The sequence below is a fragment of the Octopus bimaculoides genome, chromosome 2 (genome assembly GCF_046866305.1).
Source record: "Octopus bimaculoides isolate indiv1 chromosome 2, ASM4686630v1, whole genome shotgun sequence".
In the NCBI taxonomy this organism is placed as follows: Eukaryota; Metazoa; Mollusca; class Cephalopoda; order Octopoda; family Octopodidae; genus Octopus; species Octopus bimaculoides.
In genome coordinates this window covers 29,270,537-29,295,339 of record NC_142929.1, presented here as the reverse complement: position 1 = coordinate 29,295,339, position 24,803 = coordinate 29,270,537, and the positions used below count along the sequence as shown (strand labels likewise).

Sequence of the window (24,803 nt, the reverse complement as noted above, 5' to 3'; positions counted from 1 at the left end):
TAAAAACCGTAGCTTGTAGCGTTTAAAGAACATATTTACATTAAATAAGCAGTATTGATAACGTTCTTATTACAAAGCTGCCTCCATTGCATCATTCGAATTTATTCTACTTATGCGGAGCGATTGCAATTCAGCAGATAATTTATACATTATCTGTATATATTACAGACTAGAGATTTCGATTTTATTTCGGAGATGACACGAGAGCGCAGCATTGATAAGCGGCAACTACGGCGAAATACGGTATCTACCTCTCTCGTGATTAATTCCTGAACGATTTCGTTAAAGTATATTAATTTTTTTAACGCTTTACGTTATTAAAGGGATTTTTTTCTGGAGGAAAAACCGCACCTTCTAGCTTTTAAACAACACATACGCGTTAAGTATATGGTATTGATGATAATTACATTGCAGAGCAGATGGTATTCCACAATTCGAATTTATTTATCTATTTATTCTCAAAATACAGAATCAGTATTACGGAATGAAACATTTGAAAGAGTAGTAAAATAAAAGGACGCAGAGACGAGGATGATCAGGAACTTAAGTATGCAGCTAGGCACAATAAAATGTTTATTGTAAAGAATGACATTTAGTAAATACTTACAGAACATTTTCCACCAAGGCAGTATGATCCATTTCCACATTCAATCCCATCCAAGTCAACAGACTGCAACTTTACGACATGTCCACCTGAATTAGCTTTGCATACCAGTGTGCAGATGTTATTTGGTTCCACCATTGAGGTCCATGACAAATATTTTCCTTTCTGTGCAACGTGATTATAACGTTGACAGAGTGACTTTCGTACATCGCTAGCACCACCGGGACATTCCTGTTGAATATAAAAAAAAGAAGATAAAATGCAATGGACAAGGAATGTTTGAGTGTATCTTCCAAATTATATGTACCGTATGTGTTAATAATTTTTTAATACTCTTTACTCTTTTACTTGTTTCAGTGGTTTGAATGTTGCCAGGCTGGAGCATCGCCTTTAGTCGAGCAAATCGACTCCAGGACTTATTCTTTGTAAGCCTAGTACTTATTCAATCGATTTCTTTTGCTGAACCGCTAAGTTACGGGGACGTAAACACACCACCATCGGTTGTTAAGCGATGCTGGGTGGGTGGGACAAACACAGACACACAAGCACATACACACACTTACATATATATATATATATATATATATATATATATATATATATATATATATATATATATGACGAGCTTCTTTCAGTTTCCGTCTACCAAATCCACTCACAAGGCTTTGGTCGGCCCGAGGCTATAGTAGAAGACACTTGCCCAAGGTGCCACGCAGTGGGACTGAACTCGGAACCATGTGGTTCGTAAGCATGCTACTTACCACACAGCCACTCAAATCAAAACTAAGCATTGATAAAACTATCCGTATTGATTATAATTAATTTTTGATGGGGTATTATGTTGTTTTACTACTTTTCATGACATTGTATAAAATATAAGATTAGGACATGTAATGTCAATAGAAATATAAAGAAGAGTGTAAGAATCTCGAATATGTATACATTACAAGCTTACTAACACAAACTTATCTTTGTATTTCGTTTTTATATTTAGTTCGCAAGAGATACTCGATGTAAACAGATTTTGTGGTATTTCGGGTGGGTCATAAATAATAAACATAGCCTCTGGTTCTACTTCACTTCTTTATTTGTCAACAGTAAATTGCTTAGCAATCTAATTAATTAACTTATCGATTATTTGATAAGTCGATCGGTCAATTAATCAATCAACCAAACAATAAACCAGCTAGTTTTCTCAAAGCCTTTTCGTCACTAATTGCGACCTCATTAAAGGCATGATCTCTCAACTCCAGATCTACCTCAAGTCTATACTCGTGTCTTTTAAAACAAAGAGACTTTAAGGAAATTAGATGAAAGAATGAGCGAACAATTAATCAAACAATCGATTAGTTTATTGCTTAAATTGGTTAACCAATTGACAATATATATATATATATATATATATATATATATATATATATATATATATATATATATATATATATATATATATAGGCTATATTAAATCTCTGAGCGAGATATAAACAGTAGCAATGCGGAATCGTAACATATATTTGCCAAGTGTGGCGTCCTATACGGGACAGTGATTCTGACGTTTATAGCCCCAAAAAGACATCTCTTCCGGCTGGTTAACGACACACATTCTGTGTCCGATTAGTATTTACGAGGGGAGATCATCGCTCCCATCTCTAGACTTATGCGATACACACTGATGGGTAACCATCCAGAAACTCGAGTCCGTGTGTATCACGTAAGGCTAGAGATGGGTGCGATGACCACCCCCGCGCAAATACTAATCGGACACAGAATGTGTGTCGTTAGCCAGCTGAAAGAGATGTTAACAGAGGAGGTTAACCCTTTATGACTGCAACCAACTGCAAAAACATAACGTCGGTAATATATCTTCCATTCATAATATGACAGAAATAAGTATAAGATTTTGCGGAAGTTTTGAATTTCTACACGCGAGATTTACAGTTACTAAGTAAACACCTTATTTTGATTGTCTCCAAATTTTACCTCATTCTTTCAAGGAATATTTTCTTTTTCATTCATGGAATGTATGAGTTTTCCCAGCTCTTTAGTTTCCATTTACATCCCGACATCTTTTTGAAATTAAATATACAACTAATCGCTTTTGTTCTGAAACTGGAGTTTAAACCTATACCACCATGAAACAATGGACAAAGAGGAAATTTAAAATCCTCTCGTCAAACATTATTAAGTTCAAATAACAATAACAACAAGCCTAACACATAGCAATGTCATTTTATTTTTGAACAGACATCAGAACAAACAGTCTTCTGAATCAAACTACTTCATTAGTAACACAACAGGCAAGAGGTGTACAATATGAATTATTAAATCCAAAGGGATAGGAAGAAAAACAAAGGACCAGTTTAAATTTTCTTCTCAACTCCAGATTTTTTAAAATTATAATGAAAAATATATTTACAAAACCAGAATCAGTAAATTATTCCCAGAACGCAAATTTATCTCAGTTTGGGAATCCCTGATCTAAAGCATTGCTTTAATAAAATTGTGGTTTTATATTTCAGCACATCAAACAATTTACTCTACTTATTTTTTATAAATTTCATACGTCTATTATCCAATACTTCTGCACTGGATATCTAAGCTTACACAATTTAAAAGTGTGTCAAATATTCACCAAGCTGCAAAATGCCCGACTCTTTAATATTTGACATAAAAAGGAAATATTTATATTTCGTGAGACTATATTATATCAGCCACCATAGTAGTAATATTATGGCTGTAATAGGTGTAATTTATACTGCTTATATCAATATGCTACTTGTCACTTTAATAATATTTGCTGGTGCTTCTGTATCACAAACATTCCTAATTGACTAATAATAGGGTGGTTCAAAAGTTAAAATGCTGCTAATTCGTTTAATGAGGTAACTGTATATCTAGTTTGAAATTAAAAGATAGATGTGTCAATAAGTCAGTAAATATATACAAATATTTATCTAAAATACTCTTGCCACATATTATCAGTACACATTTGAGAAGTAAGTAAGAGACAATTTGAAGTTCCACTGGAATCTTGAGAATGTTTTTTACCCCGAGAGACTTTCATTGATATTCTATATCTTTGTATTTAAAATATATATTTATAAACACTCAAACGTCTCATGGAAATATCACATGTTCTACAGCGAAAATTTTGGATTCTGATAACAAGTTTTCAAACCATTAAATTTTTTAAAGAAAATAATAGCCAACTAGATTCTAATATCAGATATAAAGTAGATTTATTTTTTATAATGGAAGTTAACCCCACTCCAACAAGGTAGTAAGTAAACAGGCTTCAAGAGTTACAGAAGAAGTGAGAAAGTACCCGCTCTAAAAAACGTAAAATGGCCAATATAACATTTTAAAAAGCTACTAAAATTGTTTTATGTGAATAAGAGATTTTCTTATTCTTCTTATCTGAGGGAACGAGAGCAGTGAAAGGATAAGAACTGATAAAGACATATCACCCAATTTTTAAATTTAAGAGGTTGTACAGGAGAAGAAATTCGGCATAGAAGCGATTTTAGAATAGAGATAAAGAAACAGTGTTTTGGAAACAAGAAAGGGGTTGAAGTTAGAGTTCATAAATAGAAGCAAAAAAATTAGAAACTCGCTTCTGGACTCGATCAAGGAGAGAGACAAGACCAGTGGAGGCACTAGATGAATGTGAAATTAGTGTTCTATAAAAAAAGTGAATAAAGGACGTACAAAAATGAAGTATTAATTTGTGGGATGAATTTGATATAGAGAGCAAACGTTTATAATGAATGATTTAGTAACAGATCTTAATATTAGTATTTCGTTAGAAAAAGGTAAAACTGCAAAACGGAGACTAGAAAACTCAGGAAGAACAGCATCAGTCATAGAAATACGAACATCATAAAAAATCACATTACAAGGAGTTTACTGTTTACTGCGAAAGGCGAAACACTGAGGTTAATGTATAGTGGGATCCAATAGAAAGAAGAGAGGTAGCTTTTTCTCAGAATCGAGGAGTCCATAAATATGAACTGTTGTAGAAATGTAGCGTCAATACTGAATTGAAGACACGCAACTAAAACGAAAGTATTCAAAGTTGCCCTATAGGATATGCTACAAAAATAGTAACATGCTAAAAAGAAAAGAAATTCCGAGTACGATAACATTTTACACGTTCTCAAGTAGTTATCTTTCCTTCAGTCTTGAATGCTAAAAGAAATATTGATTTATACAGGGCTTCAGTACACACTATAACGGGGAATATTTGTCTTAATTATAGAGAAATAACTATTGCCCATTGTATATATACACGTATCTTGTATAGATATCAACATGTAAGAGCAAATTAATAAAGTTAATATTCCAAGACTAAAGCAGAAGAAATACTGTAAATATTTTTACCTGATCGTTACATATTTTATATTTCGTATGTTCTCCAGGGCAGTCAGCTTGTTTACGGCTCTGGCACATGCGTCGTTTGAATGAAATCCCTTGACCACATGTCTTCATACAAGGACCATATGCACTCCACGGCGCCCAGTTGGTAAGTACTGGAACACAAACTCCCTGCAATGCAGAAATAATAATGTTGTAAAGGAATGTTTTCTATTTTATAATAAATTATTATAAGTATCTTTACTAGCGCATCCGCTTGCTATGCTGCAATGAGGAAATCTTTATAGAATAAATTTGCTTCTGGCTGATCTGGAAATGACAAATGAAGAGACACCCAGAAAAAAATTGTAACGCATTGATCTATGCACATGGCTTATCAGATGTGATTCTTGAATGTCGCCTTTAGGTTAGCAAATTAACATCTCTGTTGGCTGTATGTATTGTGTAGTTGCTATATTTCATAGATCTGAAACGGTCCAATGCACGGAATTAAATAAATAAACAATAACATGATGAATGACGCAAAAGAAGTAATGAAGCCCAAAACTTACAATAAAAGAATTAATATATTATGTACCAAGATTTGCTTAAAATTACTTGCTGAGCAGAGTGGCTCAGTGGAAGTTATGCAGATCCCATATCCCAGGGATTGTTGACCAACACTACACTCTTCGAAGAAACGAATTGTCTACAAATGCACCAACCACCTATATGTAAATATACCTACAAGGATAGTTACAAATTATTATGCAAAAGGAATTTATACGGTTTCTAAGGGTCACCTCTGACCGCACTACAGCATTAACCAAGCAATGTAGAGAGCAAAGACAACAGGACTTTTCACTTAGCATATAGGATAGAATAATAACCATTTTTGCAATTGTGCATTTATTTGTTGATGCCTATGAGTATTCTGATACGTCCTGTTGAATTAATGTCGAATGTCGTAGCAGTAGTTTATACGTTACTTGCAACAAGAAACAAGGTTGTGGCCCATTTTCATTATATGTGTATTTATAAAATATAACATTGTTGAGGAAACACAAAATTTCCGTTAACCTGATCCCTCAAACAGCTTTGATTCCCATTTGGATTCAATTCCTTCTATATATTTGATTTCAATTGATCTTATTATTCTGAATATGTCTAAGTAACGGGGGAGGGGAAGCAGTGCATGTGTGTGTATATGTGTGTAAGACTATGAATGAGATTATTGGATACATTCAGATATCAAGTTGTATCCTTCTATGTTATTTGATCAAATTCTGCGAAAGTCCTACATGAATTAGTTTTACATAATTCCAGTAGCAATAATACGCTGAAATGAATTCCCTGAACAAAGTTTAATCATATGCTTAGTCAAAACAAATCAATTGTTGTATATTTTGTTAGTGTGAATCTGTGGAGTAGCGGGGACACTTTAATCTGTCCGTTGTGTGTGTGCATATATATGTGTGTTTACGTGCTACATATATGCGTGTGTGTGTGTGTGTGTGTGTGTGTGTGCGTGTGTTTTTGTAACCCGCCCCCTCCCAGTGCTTGACGAGTATTGGTTTGTGTACGTCTTCGTGGTAAGGCAAATCAGATCGATAGAATAAGTACCACACTTTAAAAAGATTATATATATATATATATATATATATTTGCTTCTTTTTCCGTTCGTGCTGCAGATCGAGGTGAGAGGGATAACTTCCCTTGGCAAACAGGACACAGTCGTGTGTCGATAAGCCAGCTGGAGGAGATGTCCTCCTGGGGCTAAAAGCAACAGTAACATCCACCCCTAGGGGTCAGCCACACTTAAGTGGCAATATACTACACTTTATATATATATAATTTTGCTTAAAAGAGTTCCAACACTGTCTGTTTTTTATGTTTTATTTATATTCCTGCAGAACTAATGTGGGGTATAGAATATGGAATATACAATATATAATATGATATACAATATACAATATAAAATAAAATAAAATAAAAATGGATGGCACCATGAAAGAAAGTTTTGAATGTAGATGAAATATTGAGTGTTCAATATAAAGGATCAAATATATAAATATATAAATATAAATATATATATATAAAGGCGACTCGAGTTTCAGGGCTATTTCCCTTCGTCATGGCCGGTATGACAGACTTTAACAGACTGTAATAAGTTGGCTGGTTTTCTGTCTTTTATACCAATTCCTTTGGACGGCAGCAGTAGGTGTTTGGCTATTTTTAGAATTGATGTTAAATCTATTTTTAGAAATGATGATATTTTAATTTCTTGTTTTGTGTGTTTACGTGCTACATATATGCGTGTGTGTGTGTGTGTGTGTGTGTGTGTGTGTGTGTGTGTGTGTGTGTGTGTGCGCGTGGACAACGTATGCATAGATAAATGTAAATATGAATAATACTAAATGATATAGACATACACTCATACATGTATACATTATATATATATATATATATATATATATATATATATATATATATGTACTGAGTTGGCTTTCATTGACGAAACCTTCCAGGCTGTGTCCCAGCTTGGCCGCAGTCCAATGACTGAAACAATGACTAAAGATAAGATGAAAGAAGCTACAACTTGTAGCCATGAGTAAGACTGATAGTAATACAAATATGAATAAAATATTATTTCCCCCTTCATTCATCAGCTTCTCAATGTATACGTTAGTCTAGGTTGTTATATTTAAATTGTTCGTTTATATTTCCTTTTTTGTATGTGCGTGTGACATATTCAAGTTTACCATGAAAAGAAGTGTACAACCCTTTTATTATTAATATAACGTTTCTCAAGGTAGCTGAAAGATCGCCTTAACAAATCGGACATATCTATTACTGACAGGCATGGCCTCTGCTATACAAACGAGAGTGTATACAACCTTGCAGAACTGTTTGCTAAGCGCTAACTTACATAGCGCGTGGACAACGTATGCATAGATAAATGTAAATATGAATAATACTAAATGATATAGACATACACTCATACATGTATACATTATATATATATATATATATATATATATATATATATATACATACACACACACATACATTTTACATACATACATATGTCTAGTTTAGAAAAACTATCCACGTGAGAAATAACAAAAAAGATATGTTAGGATATGAAAATATTGGAATATTAAAAAGAAATTCGGCCGGTAGATTGGATAAATCAGAAAGAAAAAAGAAAACGATATTTTAACGTTGGGCAAATATTTATATAAAGAAACAAGAAAGACGAGTCCAGTCTTAGCTAAAGATACATTTAATCCCTGTATTTGTATAATCTCAGAAAAATCAAGTGAAGAAAAAAGGAAAAGGTACAATGCCTGACAAAAAAAAAAAAAAAAAGAAGTAAGAAGAGAAGAAAGGAGCAAAGATCTGCATAATTATTCTCAATACATTTCGGCAGATTCTAACGCTAGTATGCTAGTCGCTGTTGTGCATGTCACAGAAGAACTTCCTTTTACAACAATGGGTTTATAATACATTTGGCTCATTAGCCCTAGAGATTCTGGGAGACATCTGGTTTTGACATCTGGTTTTGACATCTGGTTTCTCATCTACTAGAAGTTACCGGAAAGAATGAAAGAAAGACAGAAAGAGAGAATGATCAAAACATGTTATAGTGATAAGACATGAATGAGTGATAAGGTAAAATTTGATCGAAAGGAATTTGATAAAACTTTTAAATAAATACATTGCTTGGATAAATAAAAATCGGTGTTAGGTGTTTGAGAACGATTTATAAGAAGCTAACAAATGACATTTTAGTCGTGTAAGGGGAGAGAGAGACCGTGATTTATTTAACTCGATACATTTACCTGCATTTATCTGAATTCCAGCAGAAGTTATAGTGAAACTCTTGTTACAGTGTTGAAAGAGGTACAAAAAATACTTTCTCGTAATACCTCACTGATATTATGATATTTCATCTTCAATAACGATATTTATCTTATTTCATTCGCTTTACGTTAATTTGCCCGTCAATGAAAGTCGCATCAAAGTATGGTTGAAAGTGTTATCATGTACATTGTTTTGTCTTGGTATAAAAAATGGGCTACAGCAAATATTCTGCTCAATACCACTTGCTTGACCTTAACCAGTTGAGCATGTCCTTTGGTGGCTGATGATATGTGCATCTCTAAGGTGGCCAGCTGGCAGAAACGTTAGCACGCCGGGCGAAATGCTTAGCGGTATTTCGTCTGTCTACGTTTCGAGTTCAAATTCCGCGGAAGTCAACTTTGCTTTTCATCCTTTCGGGGGTCGATAAATTAAGTACCAGTTGCGTACTGAGGTCAATCTAATCCACTGCTCCCTCCTCCCCCAAAATTTCGGGCCTTGTGCCTAGAGTAGAAAAGGATATGGGCATCCCTGTTCACGAACAGAAGTAGTGGTGGAGCATCATAGCCAAGTTTTGAGAGGAATTCTTTGGTGTTTGAATAATTCACCTCTGGAAACATGGCTGTTTCACTCAACATCCTTAAATAACCCTTATTGAAGAACCATTTGAGCGGGATGGGCTATTCAACCTCAAGAAAATTCTAACTGGGCCCCACCTACAAGGTCATGCGCTGTTTATCTTGATATGAGATCACCATGTCACGCACATATGGTTGTGATGCATGTGCCTGGTGTATCCTTATCAGACGGGTAGTCATGATGTGTATACTGGGCTTTATATATTTTACTCCAGTGTCACTTTAATGACATGCACTGCTTTCTCACTCAATGATAATAATAATTTTGGCACAACGCCAGCAGTTTTAAGGGTGAGGGTAAGTCGATTACATGGACCCTAATGATCAATTGGTACTTATTTTACCAATCCCGAAAGGATGAAAAGTAAAGTCGACCTCGACGGAATTCGAACTCAGGACGTTTATTATACTGTATATTAGATGCTTACTGACATCACTTTAAGTTTCGTGGCCCAAGGAAAATATCTTACTATGCTTACAACAAGCTTTAGTCTCTTTTCTCTTCAACCGCCAATTTCAGTGGCCTTGATCAGCAGGGATCATAGTATCGAGGGACAGAAGTCCACGATACCGAACTGTGTGAATCTAGCCCTAAACTTATTACTAACATCATTGAACCAGTTGATAAATGTGCTATTGGTGACTGACTCATAAAAGATCAGTTTATCTTCCTAATATCGCCGTTTATAGTTTACTTGAGGATTAAGTATGCTTAACACAGTATATACACCAAGTAAGAAATTGCTTTTGGTACTTAAGAGGTATTTCAGTTAAAAGTTCAATGGCAAAGCACAACATTATTTCGATATACTTTGATACATTGCAGAGAAAGAGATTGCAAGTAGTCACCAAGGAAAGAAAACAGGGTGTGAGAGGAACAGATATAGGAATATCGGATAGATGGAAAAGCGAGAGAGAAAGAATTAGGGCGAGTGAAAGAGGAGCGGTGGGAAGAAAAACGATGAGCAATATAACAGAATTAGAGATACTGTGTGAGAGTCACCGAAGATAATGAAGTATATAGATAGAGCGTAAGAGTAAGAATGTGAAGAGGCGACCTTTCAAATATGCACCAGGTAATTAGTAACCAAACAAGAATTTCTTAGTCACAGAGACAAAATTCATTCACAAATAACGCTTTTTCTTGCAAGGTCTCATATACTGTCAAAAGTCATTTTGTATATGTCCAATGTTTAACGTGAATTGGGAACAAGAGTTGCTTAACAACAAGAAACACAAGAAGAAATTGGAGTAAATATATTACGAAATATTAAAAGGGAACAGAAATAAATCCCATAATTTTAACGGAGGTATATTTATACACACCACACGCACACATATTTCGCAAAAGTAACAGAATGAGAAATGGGCAAGAGTTTTGTGCGTTCGGTGAGTGCTAACGCTCGAAACACTTGGCTCTTGAGTCATTCATTCTGTTACTTCTGCCAAATATTAATACATACATACATACATACATTCATACATACATACATGCAGATACACACACACGCACACGTATATATCGTATATTTACAATGTTATAAAATAGATGATAGATACAATAATGATGGCTTACTAGCACACTGTCAACTGATAGTTGGCTGATCTCTTCGCCTTGTCTAATCCTGTTTATCGGTTCTTCACTTTGGTCGTTCTCTATTTTTTCACATACCTAGCACTTTTGCAATGGCGCTTGTGCTTGGGTGGCCTTTCTATTACCTTCACACGCTCATCAAAAATGTTATCATTTATAATAATTTATTATCACACCTTAAAAATTGATGTTAAATTCAGAGCTAGAGGGGCATAAAGTAGACACATATCGCAAGTGCTCTGGGAAATCAAAAACTACATCTTTTCATTTCCCTTTATTCTTAGCTTTTGGGAATGAAATACTGTCAGAGAAATATGCCATTTATTTAATATTTTCTGTGCACGCGTTATTTAATGTGTTTTTTGTCTCAATGGATAAGAATGACTTAAACAATTCTCTGTAGTTGTAAATATTTCTTTGCATCGAAATGCAAAGAAATCCTACATTACATAACGATATGTATATATATATATATATATATATATATACACGAATGTACTTCGTGCAATTAGGATTACCAAAAGTTCAGTGACGTTTAATGACTACCAAAATAACTTTGTATAAAAAGTGCAAGTGCCTTTAAGCAGCTTGGCGCGATCGTTAAGATCTACATCTATTAGATATTATCTACATCAATAACGTCAAGAACAAAACTCAGACAGCAGATGGTGAAACACTGTTATAACTATTGCCGTCGTTTTTCACTCAACTGCTTCCGTTTTCATTATCACAAATATATTTATTTTTGCCTCCGCCTCCAATCTGCTCCAGCCTATCTGTTGTCTATTTAAATATCTGTCTGTCTTGTTCTACGTCTCTTAGTTTCTCTGTCTTTCTCTTTTTATGATTTTTTTTCTCTATCGCTTACACTTTCTCCCTGTCCTATTACTTTCTATGCTCTTTCCGTTCTTTTTACTTCTTTATTAATTCGTATCCGTTTCCTTTTGTTTCTTGTCTTTTTCTCCGCCTGTCTATCTGCTTCTTCCTTCTGTTTTTTTCTCTCTGTCTGTCTGACATTCAGTCTAATTTACTTCTTCATTCAATCGTTCATCTAATTCTACACAATTGTCCTCGAATTTTTTTTCACTTTGTGTCACTTCCATTTAACCGCTTATTTTATTTTATTTTACTTTACAGAAGCAAGTATTTGTATATATTGGATAGAAAGGGAAGAGGTGAGAACTGAGAAAGATAACTCTACTCGGATTGTTTGAGACGATCAAATGTATTAAGGTTAAGAGGCCAAGTGAACTTTCACCGATAATATTCAATGACACAACAGTTCAGATAAATAAAGTAGCATGTAGATGTATAAACTTATAAAGGCTTGGATGTTAGTGAACGGCTGGGTGCCATTAACCACTTTGATATTTTGATATTTTTACTTTGTGCCTGTATGTTTTCACACACACACACACACACCACACACACACACACACACACACACACACACACACTCACTCACATGCATACACGTTTTCTTTCACCACATCTTTACACGCCTCCAGTAACGTACACTCACAAAACAAAATCGCACTTAAACCATCACAGTAAATATGCTTTAAAGCAATTATATATGTTTGATTACCATGTTTGTTGCTTCTGCTGTTTTGTGTTTATAAGATATAGTGTACATTTTATAATATTGTTGCTCTTTAACGGTGGAAGAAGTTTTTAAATGTGTTTGAACTTTGGTACATAATATTATTGTCTACAATACATTGGGTACTCTATTTCTTAAAGTATGACAATTCATTTGGAAACTTTATTTTTTTATTACCCACAAGGGGCCAACACAGAGGGAACAATATAACCTGATTTGGGGTCAGATATACGAGTGGGAGAACACAAAAGATGACTTTTAAAAATTTAACACAATATAAATTAGCGAATGATGGGACCGACCGGAAGACATTACGGATGGAGTGAGAAGACGGGTTTAGCACGGACCCCACGAGCCCCGCCTCGCCACTGAATTCATTTGGAAACTTAATTTAGAACATAATTACACAGTGATCAGCATATTTGCGTACGTATCTGTCAGAACATTTTAAGTATAAATTTGCAAATCATTGTTTCCGATTATGCTGTACATAGTGCAAATAGCGATTTTTTTTATTGGTTCACAGATATCGGCTCTGTTTGTTCGCTGAAAGAATAAACAAAACCACCGGCTCTTGTTTAGGCTCATAGACCCAGGGCTGCTTCTGGTTGACGAGACACAACTTACCGAAACACGGATATCCCAGAACCCATTGCAACATTGGGCTGAGTGTGCTATGATCACATCATAAAAAGGAGAGGGTTTTCTTCTGAGACGTACACAACAGCGAGTAGAATATTTGGCTGATTCTACTGGAAAAACAAATATGCAAATCATCATTTCATCTCTCGCCGCACACAGTATAAATAACGATTTTAAAATTATTGATAGCATTTCAATCTGAATTAGATAATAGGACCTTTACACGAAGTCAAACTATCACCGAGATTAATCTTTTACTTGTTTCATTCATTTGACTGCGGCCATGCTGGAGCACCAACTTTAGTCGAGCAAATCGACCCCATGACTTATTCTTTGTAAACCTAGTACTTATTCTATCGGTCTCTTTTGCCGAACTGCTAAGTTACGGAGACATAAACACACCACTATCGGTTGTCAAGCGATGTTAGGGGGACAAACACAGACACACAAACATATACACACATATACATATATATATATATCTCCATATATACGACAGGCTTCTTTCAGTTTCCGTCTACCAAATCCACTCACAAGGCTTTGGTCGGCCCGAAGCTATAGCAGAAGACACTCGCCCAAGGTGCCACGCAGTGGGAATGAACCCGGAACCATGTGGCTGGTAAGCAAGCTACTTACCATACAGCCACTCCTGCGCCTATTGTCGATGAACTCTAAATCACTTCTGATGACCAATGGGTATTCTAACTTTAGCTACGCTGTCATTTTTTTTTTTACAAACAGTTTATCTCAGGGAAGAATTTGCAATATGCTCAATTTTTTCAAAGACAGCACAGTGTGAATTTGAGGTGGTTTAGCTCCTAGTTCTAACAACATACCAAGAGATCGCGTAGCGGCTGGTGCATGCGAACATAAAAATGAGCTGTTATTATCTTGTCTTAGAATTTTTTTATGGGATAATACTAAGGAGAAACCTAGCATTTTCACTATTAGTGCTGCTTATGCAAGAAGACATAACGTTGCTTGATGCAGAGCTTTCTTTCTATTATTTTATTTAGAAATATTTCATCCGTTCTGCTATCGAGTTTGCTTTCACAAGCCAACACAATAAGGTATTTGGAAAAGAAAACAGTTTGTCCTTTAAAATTAATCCCACTAAAATCTCAATTGTACTTCTGGTATTTTATTTGCCGGACTGCTACGTTACGGGGACGCAAACAAACCAACACAAGTTGTCAAGTGGTCGTGGAAGCACAAACACATAGATTTACATATATATATATATATATATATATATATATATATATATATATATATATATATATATATATATATATATATAAATTAAATAATGAGGGTAGAAATTGATATTAACCAATTAAAATCAGTAGCTTAGCATATTTTAAAAAATCCGAAAATTAAAATTATATTACATCCAAAATTAAGAGGAATGACCACCAAAAGTGCTGAAATTTTTTTTCTTGAGAACATACTCTTTGTGGTTAGGTGATTTGGCATCTATTTCTAGCATATAGGAGTCCACTTTTGGTGGTCATTCCTCTTAATTTTGTATATATGTATATATATATATATATATACGCGTGCATGCGCACGCGCACATACAAACACACACACGCACACACAAACACACACACACACGCACACACAAACACACACACACACACACACACACACACACAAAGGTCGGCCTTCTTTCAGTTTCCGTCTACTATATCCACTCACAAGACATTGGCCGGCTCGGGGCTATAATAGAACACACTTGCCCAGGGTGCTACGCAGAACCACGTATCTCGAAAGCAAACTTTTTACCATACAGTTAAGAACTGTTTCATTAAATAAATTTGATTAAGTTCATTGGAGATTAGAATGTGGAGGAGGACGACGAAGCTGTAAGAAACTTTAAATATTTGTTGCAGTTTGAGAAAATCCTTAGTATTAGTGCAATTTGATAATCAAAACGGCCTTTTGAACATTTAGCATTTTTTTCGTCTGAAAACATTTGGCTAACAGCTCCTTCGCTGAAAAGTATATATATTTATGTTTTGAAGGAAATTGTATTCAACCTTTGAAATGATTTCACAGCTGCAATTAATTAGATTTCATAAAATCCCAGAAGAATGCTCATAATAAATCACCTAAGACGTCACTGCGTATAATGTAAAGTGTTACCAAAGTTGGAGGAAACTCCACATGATTATATCAGGTTGTCGACAGCTAAGAGTAAGAACTAGCTACAACAGCCAGATTTCAGTGTCACTCTTCCCTATTTTTTATTTACTGAATTAATTTATAAATGACCGAGTCAGGATATTCCCAACTTATTGCATTTTCTGCGTGTCCTAGTTTTCAGTTATACAGTGATAAGATTCTAAAGAAACGGCTATAGTAGCAATGGAAGAAAGAAAAAAAATACTGTGTACTTGATGATTTGATGAATAGTCAAAACGAATTTATTTAATTTTAAGCTCATAAACGTCTACTATATTATCCCATGTGGTTTTCAAATGAAATTCCATCGCTCGATGCGGTCGCATAACACCGCCGTTTACCATCATAGAATTTTACACTTTCTCACATTCTTTTATAAGGGATTTACGTGTAGCACCATCCACTTCATGTGTGCAAAATGTAAAATTTTAACACGTGAATAAGCTCACTACCACTTTGTTATCTTCAACTTCTCCTCTCTCACATCACTTCAATCTATATAACTCTAAATAGGCCATCTCCACACTGATCTCCAGTGACAATCCCACAAAATATAAACATTCCTTACTCTTCCACTAACATTGCACTCAGTTCAAGGCTTCTATTCCATCATCTACAATGACTACCAAGCTGAGATACCTAAATCTCTTGGACGTGGAAAGAACCCAAGAGATCTTCTCCATTTGAACACTGAACGAACTCACTTTATTAGGGGTCTAATGTTTATACCCATCCAAAAGACGCTAAGCATGTTCGACTTATGCTCAATATTTACTCTGAAGAACCCAACTAGAAACATACTTCTATGACAGTAGATTGGAATCCTTGATGGATAGAGATAGCTGCTAAAATCATGCAAATGATGTGCTATTTTCTTACACACAGAAGGACACGCTAGTTCTAGATATAAATTCAAAAATGAAGGGCGTAGTTACAACAGTAACGCATTTGATCACACGTTTGCCGACAAGAGTCTTGGGTCTTAACATTCATAACATCGTAAAGGTGTATTTAATTTTCAGTGAGCGTTTGTGCGACAAGTTAATCGATTCGACATTCAGTTGTTTTTTTTAATATCATAATAGCGATTTCTTAGATTAGCAAAATTCCAGAAATCTGTAGAACAAGATATATGTGAATGAATCGATCCCTGTGTTTGATGCTTATTTTCACTGGCTCCGGATAGCTGAAGGACAAATAGACTCCAACAATTTCATTAATAATAACAGCATGTACACATCTCTTCACGCACTGTATATTATACTGTATTACAAAAATACACATATTATGTGTGTGTATGTGAGCCTACACGTATGTGTGTGTGTGTGTGTGTGTGTGAGTGAGCCCACGCGTGTATATATATATTCTTTTATTCTTTTATTCTTTTATCCGTTTATTTGTTTCAGTCATTTGACTGCGGCCATGCTGGAGCACCACTTTTAGTCGAGCAAATCGACCCCAGGACTTATTCTTTGTAAGCCTATACATATTATATCAGACCCTTTTTGCCGAACCGCTATGTTACGAGGACGTAAACATACCAACATCGCTTGACAACCGATGTTGGGAAGACAAACACACACACACACACACACACACACACACACACACATTCATATATATATTTAAATATATTTAATTCGTCCTTAGTCGAAAGACATCTGTTGTTATGTCCAGTTTTATTATTTTTATTGTATTTGTGTAACATTGTTCGTTTTTTTCCGTCCTTGTTTTTGCATACATTCGCTGCTTTCTTCCAAGGAATCTAATGCTCTTAGCTTAGTTTTTCCTTGGGGCGGGCCAGATTGGAGCAATATCGAAAATAACCAGCCGAAATTGCAAGGATAATCTGGATCTCGACTGATGTGAGAAAACTCCGAATGACCTGTCCGTGTTTTTCTTTGTATCGTCTATCTGTATGTTTTGTCCCTTTCTTGTATCACCTAACTGTCTGGATGTTCTGCGTCCTTGTCCCATTCTGTATTATTTATACATATATATATATATATATATATATATATATATATATATATATATATATATATATATACGACGGGCTTCTTTCAGTTTCCGTCTACCAAATCCACTCACAAGGCTTTGGCCGGCCTGAGGCTATAGTAGAAGACACTTGCTCAAGGTGCCACGCAGTGGGACTGAACCCGGAACCTTGTGGCTGGTCCTCGTTGGTAGTGAGCAGGAGGTGGCTGTACTCCAAGCCACAGAGACGGAGGAAGGAAGGAAGATATAAAGGAAAAACACTGGAAATCATCATACAAGCGGAGGTGAAGCATCTGGAAAATTTGGCGGAGAAAAAAGAAAAAGAATGACATACATACATACATACATACATACATACATATCGGGAAGTTGTGTTTCTTTATGTTTACATTCTTATATCTACAGACATCCTTTACCATATAACCTGTTTAAGCATTTCATTTTGTCTTTGTTTGATCAGAAAACAAGATTGTGCCCAAAGTCCGTTACAATACTTCCAAGACTGGTGAGATAGAGAGAGGAAATAAGTGATCGTCAAACTAGAAAAGTAGTCCTACGATTGCAACAAAGTTAGCGTTCATCAAAATAACCATGAGCTTAGAGCATGAAGAGAAGTGGGGCATCACAGAAATGGTAAATGGCTTACGGTACAAGAGAAATCACTTTAAATTTGTTAAAATAATACTCGAAGTGGTTTATATGATCGGAAATATAATTTCGAAGTGTTCGTGATGTGACAGTGAGGATCTGATCAAAGACTTTGCAATTAAAAAGAGCAGGACAAAACTTTGAAAATGTAAATAAAGCGGAAGCATACAAAAATAAACATTATCCAACATATTGTTAGTTTCAGTTTGAAAAATAAAAATTCATTTTATGGTTTATTATTGTTTATATTTTGAATTACATATATATGGGTGCACCAAATTCTTTTAAGTGCTTAAGGCTTCTATGGGTCCTAATTTGGCCCTGAATAGAGTAGAATCCGATAAAAGTATCCAAGAGACTGGGTGATATTAAACCGGGTGACGGGTTAGTTTATAACCCAGCTAGGTCACAAGGGGATTCAAACAAGGAATACAAAGAACCGGAGCAAATGCTGTATGGTACCAGGTCTGAAGTTCTTACAATTCTACCAATCCATTCCTTTGAACTGGGACTTAATTTATCAATCCCAAAAGAATATTAAGCAATGTATACACGATGGGACTTGAACTCAGATTGCAGTGATACGGAACAACTTACAACGAAGCATTCTGCCCGAGCTCTAACGATTCATCCCACTTGCCGCCTATGATGTGATAACGGTTTTACCGTTGTATGCCGCTCGTAATTTTTATAAGATGAATTTTCGTTTACAACCCAACACAGAACTCTTTGCCCATTATTCACCGATACTATCTGAACTGGCATAGGGGATTGTGGAATTAAAGTCTAACAGTTTCTATGTTTATTCCATGTAATTTCCGAATACAGATTGTAATGAACTTCTGTTTTACACATTATTATAGTGCTGTCGTGATTTTCAATGCCAAGGTTTGTTGCCTACACACACACACACACACACACACACTCCGATATATATATATATATATATATATATATATATATATATATATATATATATATATATATATATATATATATATATATATATATATATATATGGGGTGTCCGTACATACATATATCCATACACATCTTAGTACATAACTCGATATATTTTTATGTAATAGATATGAAGTGTTGAGAAATTTTATATGTATGTATGTTTGGCTATATGCGTAAATATGCCTCTGTGCGTGTGTGTCTGAACGCGTTTGTGTATGTTATATACACGCATGCACTCAGTCACAGACGTGTGCGTGCGCACAGAACACACGCACATACTTTGATTATATGTATATATATATATATACATATTTATTATACACCCCAACACTCCAGCTGGTAAAGTTATAAAGCGTATAGACCTTTCCCCCGTAAGTCAACAGAGGCAAGCGACTTTTGGAATTTACACTTGAATCCCGGCAACTAGAGGCGATCAGTGCTTTGGGAATAGATATTTTCTGGACAACTGAAAACAGAATGAATGAATGAATAATTAACTAACTAAATAAATAAATAAATAAAATTGCCGATATCTCTTCATCATCTGTGGTACTAAACATCAATATCCACATTGTCGATATGTCGATATTAATGTGAACTTGAAAGTGTGCATCGCTGTTTATTATAATTCTCAACAGGAATACTAGAAAGTGAGAAGTGTGTGTATCTCCAGGACTCCTAATTGCTGTGCATCTGGCTTTGTAATCTTCTATTAATTTCCAATATACTTGAGGGCTGACAAGGCAGTACTTGAAACATTTCAGCCTAAAATTACACGATATAATCTCCATGTAAACGTATAATGTATAACATAACACTTCAAGGGTATAGTCTTTCGTATTTCTTCACGTCGGGACTTCGTTGGGGAGCTTCTGTGAGAGAGTAACGATAGATAGGAATGTTTCTCTATAAAGTACTTTAATGCATTCAAACCAATGAGGGTGCATCTACGTAGCCGCTTAACATGCAAGTAATAGAAGCCAAAGGAGTGGAAACAGCAGCTACTTTAGATAAGAAATCCTTAAAAGACGAAGGGTTAACATCGATGAAACAACTCAACAACAACAAAACAACAATGTCAACAATAACTTTAAGGCCTTCCTATCTAAGTAGCTGGCCCTTTAGAAAATGTTGCTTACCACATCTCGAGCCCGTCTAATAAATAATTAAATAATTAAATACATTAAGAAACTATTTTAAGAATAGGTGTGGTTGTGTAGTTAGAAGTTTACTTCTTAACCGCAAGGTTCCGGGTTCAATCCCACTGCGTAAAACCTGGGGACGAATAAAAACCTTGTGAGTTGGTTTGGTAGACAGAAACTGAAAGAAGCCCGTCGTGTGTGTGTGTGTGTGTGTGTCTTGGTATCTGTGTTTGTCACCCACTTCCGCTTGCCAACTATTGTTGGTTTGTTTACGTCCCCCATCCTAGCGGTTCACCATAAGAATCCGATATAATGACTATCAGTTGTATCTAAGTGTATATATAATGACTAATAACTGGGGTCGTTTCGTTCAAATGAAATTTTTCAAGGCGATGCCTCAGTATGGGCGCAGTCTAATGACTGAAACATGTAAAAAATGAATAAACGATAAAAATTATCAACAATTCTAAGGTCACGTAGTTCATGACCCAACACCTCTCGACCAATATGTACCCCAAAATGTGAATATATTACACCCATAGTTAACTAAACCGTATGTTTCTTAGCATGCAGTCTTAACACTGTACTCAAGAAATGTGAGGCAACATTTAACTGGATGGAATGTATGTACACTATCATCTGTCTGAGAAATCCCTCGATTCTTCAGTTAATTCATTCCCCATATTTTCTGAAACGGGTTATAGTCTGGTGTCTTTATATCTGATCCGCTTTCTTATGTTATATACAGAGGTTATTAAACCCTCTTTCACACAGAAAGAATAACATACAAGTCCTTTCAAAGCAGACATAAAGGCATGAAAATCGATTATCAGCAATAATGAAAAATATCATATTTTACTTGAACCTTACACAGTGATGGTGTGAATTCGATATCAAACCATGACTAACTTTTGTTTTCCATTTTTTCTTTTTCTTTTACGTATGCGTTCACCGGCAGCCAACACACGTTATAACTAACTCTCTTACAGGCGCGCGCGTGTATGAGTATTAGGCAATGAACACCAAAAGAAGACAACAGGGATGGACAAGTTTTAACAAATGTATTAGTTTAACGTATGTATATGTGTGTGTCGGTACATACATACATACATACATACATATATACATACATATATCCCAACGTTTCATGCAACGGAAAAAATTCAAATGTGAATGAGAAGCAGCCCAAAGAAGATAAACAATATCAAACACACATACACAAGCTATGTTTTTCCAGTTCGTGGTCATATATTATATATATATATATATATATATATATATACATATATATATATATATATATATATATATATATATATATATATATATATATATATATATATATATATATGTATGTATGTATGTGTGTTATTTCTTTACTACCCACAAGGGGCTACACACAGAGGGGACAAACAAGGACAGACAAACGGATTAAGTCGATTATATCGACTCCAGTGCGTAACTGGTACTTATTTAATCGATCCCGAAAGGATGAAAGGCAAAGTCGACCTTGGCGGAATTTGAACTCAGAACGCAGCGGCAGACTAAATACCGCTAAGCATTTCGCCCGGCGTGCTAACGTTTCTGCCAGCTCGCCGCCTTATGTATGTATGTGTGTGTGTGTGTGTGTGTGTGTGTGTGTGTGTGTGTGTGTGAAGGTATGCGTGTATGTATGTATGTGTGTCTATGTGTTTGCTTGTTTGTATCTAAGTGTTTATATAATGACTAATATATGTGTACACGTGTCTGTGCGCGTGTATGTAATGCGTAATACGAATGTTTCCCATTACATCTAAGAAGTTCTCGAACAATATGTACTCTTCGATAAAGATGCCTTCCGCATAAAAATCATATACTCAAGTGTGCACAAACATACGAAATGAAGTACAATTAAAAAAAATTTAAGCAACTGAAAATATAGATGCAATTAGAAAAGACATTAGCGTTAATAACAATCCTTGTCAAGTGGTGCAAGGTAGACAACTCGAAAATATAAACTGATTGAAAATTAAATTAATGTCAAGTGTAAACTTTGGTATTTACAGTGAAGACAACAAATATTTTGACCTAAATGTTTAATTGGTATACACTAAGAGTACTAACCCCATCTCTCCCTCATACACACAAACACATACATACCTATACACATGCACGCGCATACACACGCACTTGCATATGTGCGCGCGTGTGTGTGTGTTCTTTTATTCTTTTATCTGTTTCAGTCATTTGACTGCAGCCATGCTGGAGCATCGCCTTAAGGGGTTTTAGTCCAACAAGTCGACCCCAGGACTTATTTTTTAAGCTTAGTATTTGTTCTGTCGGTCACTTCCGCCGAATGACCAGGTTACGGGGACGTAAACAGACCAACACCGATTGTCAAGCGGTGATGGGAGACAAATACAGATACATACACGCACACAACACACACACACACACACACGACAGAAGATACTTGCCCAAAGTGCTACACAGTGAGATTGAACCCGGAACCATGTGGTTGGAATGCAAGCGTCTTACCACATAGCCACGTCTCATGTAAAACGTCCCATTAAGAACGTTAGAAAGTTATTCTAATTGTTATGTGGTATATGTATACATAGAAACACGTACATACACACACACACACACTCACACACATCAAATACACACGCACACACACATGCACATTTTTATATTTTATATACATACGTATATATATATATATATATATATATATATATATATATATATATATATACGTACTTATGTATGTGAGGGTGCGTGTGTATGAGTGTGTCTGTATATGAATATATACTCTTTTACTAGTTTCAGCTTGGGGCGCTGTGGCCATACTGCAGCACCGCCAACTGGTGTTATTACACCTTCATATTATTTTTTCTTCAATGGTTCGCATTTGGTGAATGAGGCGGATTACTGCTGCTGCTGCCTTCATTCCCGATTCCTTTCGTGAATCAGGCTCATCTAAGACTCTTGACAGTAGGAAATCTAGTTTAGTTTTGAAGACATCTTCATCCACACCAGGTAGGTCTCCCACGCGTGTGAATATGTATACATGAATCAAAATATGTACAAATATATGCATATTCAATGGGGTTGATGGAATCAACTGAAGTACATATTTAGTACTCAGTACCCTCACAACCAGAACACCAACCGTTGTATTTTTTATTTAGCTTCCAGGTTAGTTATGTGAATGACTTAATATGCTGCTAATATGCTACAGGACATGATCAGAAACATATTTTACTGTTTTACAAGGCGGCGAGCTGGCAGAAACGTTAGCACGCCGGGCGAAATGCTTAGCGGTATTTCGTCTGAGTTCAAGTTCAAATTTCAAATTTCGTTCTGAGTTCAAATTCCGTCGAGGTCGACTTTGCTTTTCATCCTCTCGGGGTCGATAAATTAAGTACCAGTACTGGGGTCCATGTAATCGACTTAATCCGTTTGTCTGTCCTTGTTTGTCCCCTCTATGTTTAGCCCCTTGTGGGCAATTGTTGTTGTTGGCACTCCGTCGCTTACGACGACGAGGGTTCCCGTTGATCCAATCAACGGAACAGCCTGCTCGTGAAATTAACGTGCAAGTGGCTGAGCACTCCACAGACACGTGTACCCTTAACGTAGTTCTCGGGGATATTCAGCGTGACACAGGCACAACAGAAACAGGAAGAAAGAGTACAGCAGAGTGAGAGAAACAAGAAGACAGAGTACAGCAGAGTTCGCTACCATCCCCTGCTGGAGCCTCGTGGAGCTTTAGGTGTTTCCGCTCAATAAACACTCACAACGCCCGGTCTGGGAATAGAAACCGCGAGTCCGCTGCCCTAACCACTGGGCCACTGCGGCTCCCTTGTGGGCCATAAAGAAATAAGAAACATATTTTTACTGTTGTACTTGCTTCAGTCCTAAGACTGCGGTCACGCATGAGTAGCGCCTTGAAGTGTTTAATGGTGCAAATCGACCTTAGTGCTTTTTGTTATTCGTGTTGAATTAGGTGTTCATTCCTTCGATGTTCTTTGTCGAAGGGCCAAGTTACGTTGTCGCAAATAAACTGATACTCGTTGTCAAACGCTTGTCGGATGGTGGGTGGGGAAGAAACACAAATCTAAGACGCTCTCGGTTTCTCCCCTCTCTCTTTCTCCTTCTCTCACACACGCATATGTATGTATGTAGGCACTTTCGCGCGCGTGTATGGGTGTGCGTGTGTGTGTGTGTAAAAGATGTCACGCTGTGAGACTGAACCCGAATCCCCGTGCCTGCGAAGCAAACTTCATAACCGTACATGCCTCCGCTTAGTTAACGAAAGAAATAAATCTTATATATAGGATATTCATAAAATTACCTTTACAACTTCCGTAATTTATTGCATTGTATCGCCTACATGTATAGCTTGCATCCAATGGATCCCGCGTAGACGGGTTCTGATATTTCTAATAAAGCTCTATATTTCTAATATAACTGTCGGGTTATTCTTATTTTACATGTTTTCTGATTTTTCTTTTCAAATTGTAAAGGTAATATATGGACACCCTCTTTTACTCTTTTACTTGTTTCAGTCATTTTGCCTGCGGCCA

At 35.8% G+C, this 24,803-nt stretch overlaps 1 protein-coding gene across 2 annotated transcripts in view; it reads right to left on the bottom strand.

Annotated features, from left to right (window-relative positions):
* The window catches only part of LOC106879676 (protein madd-4), a 227,380-nt gene that overhangs the window by 45,895 nt on the left and 156,682 nt on the right, over nt 1–24,803 (bottom strand). For both annotated transcript variants that reach the window (XM_089342285.1, XM_089342290.1), the window contains exons 2-3: nt 4,985–5,149; nt 608–835 (exon numbers count right to left, since the gene is read on the bottom strand). In XM_089342285.1, the coding sequence (XP_089198411.1) occupies nt 608–835; nt 4,985–5,149 (393 nt within the window). The remainder of the gene's footprint in view (nt 1–607; nt 836–4,984; nt 5,150–24,803) is intronic.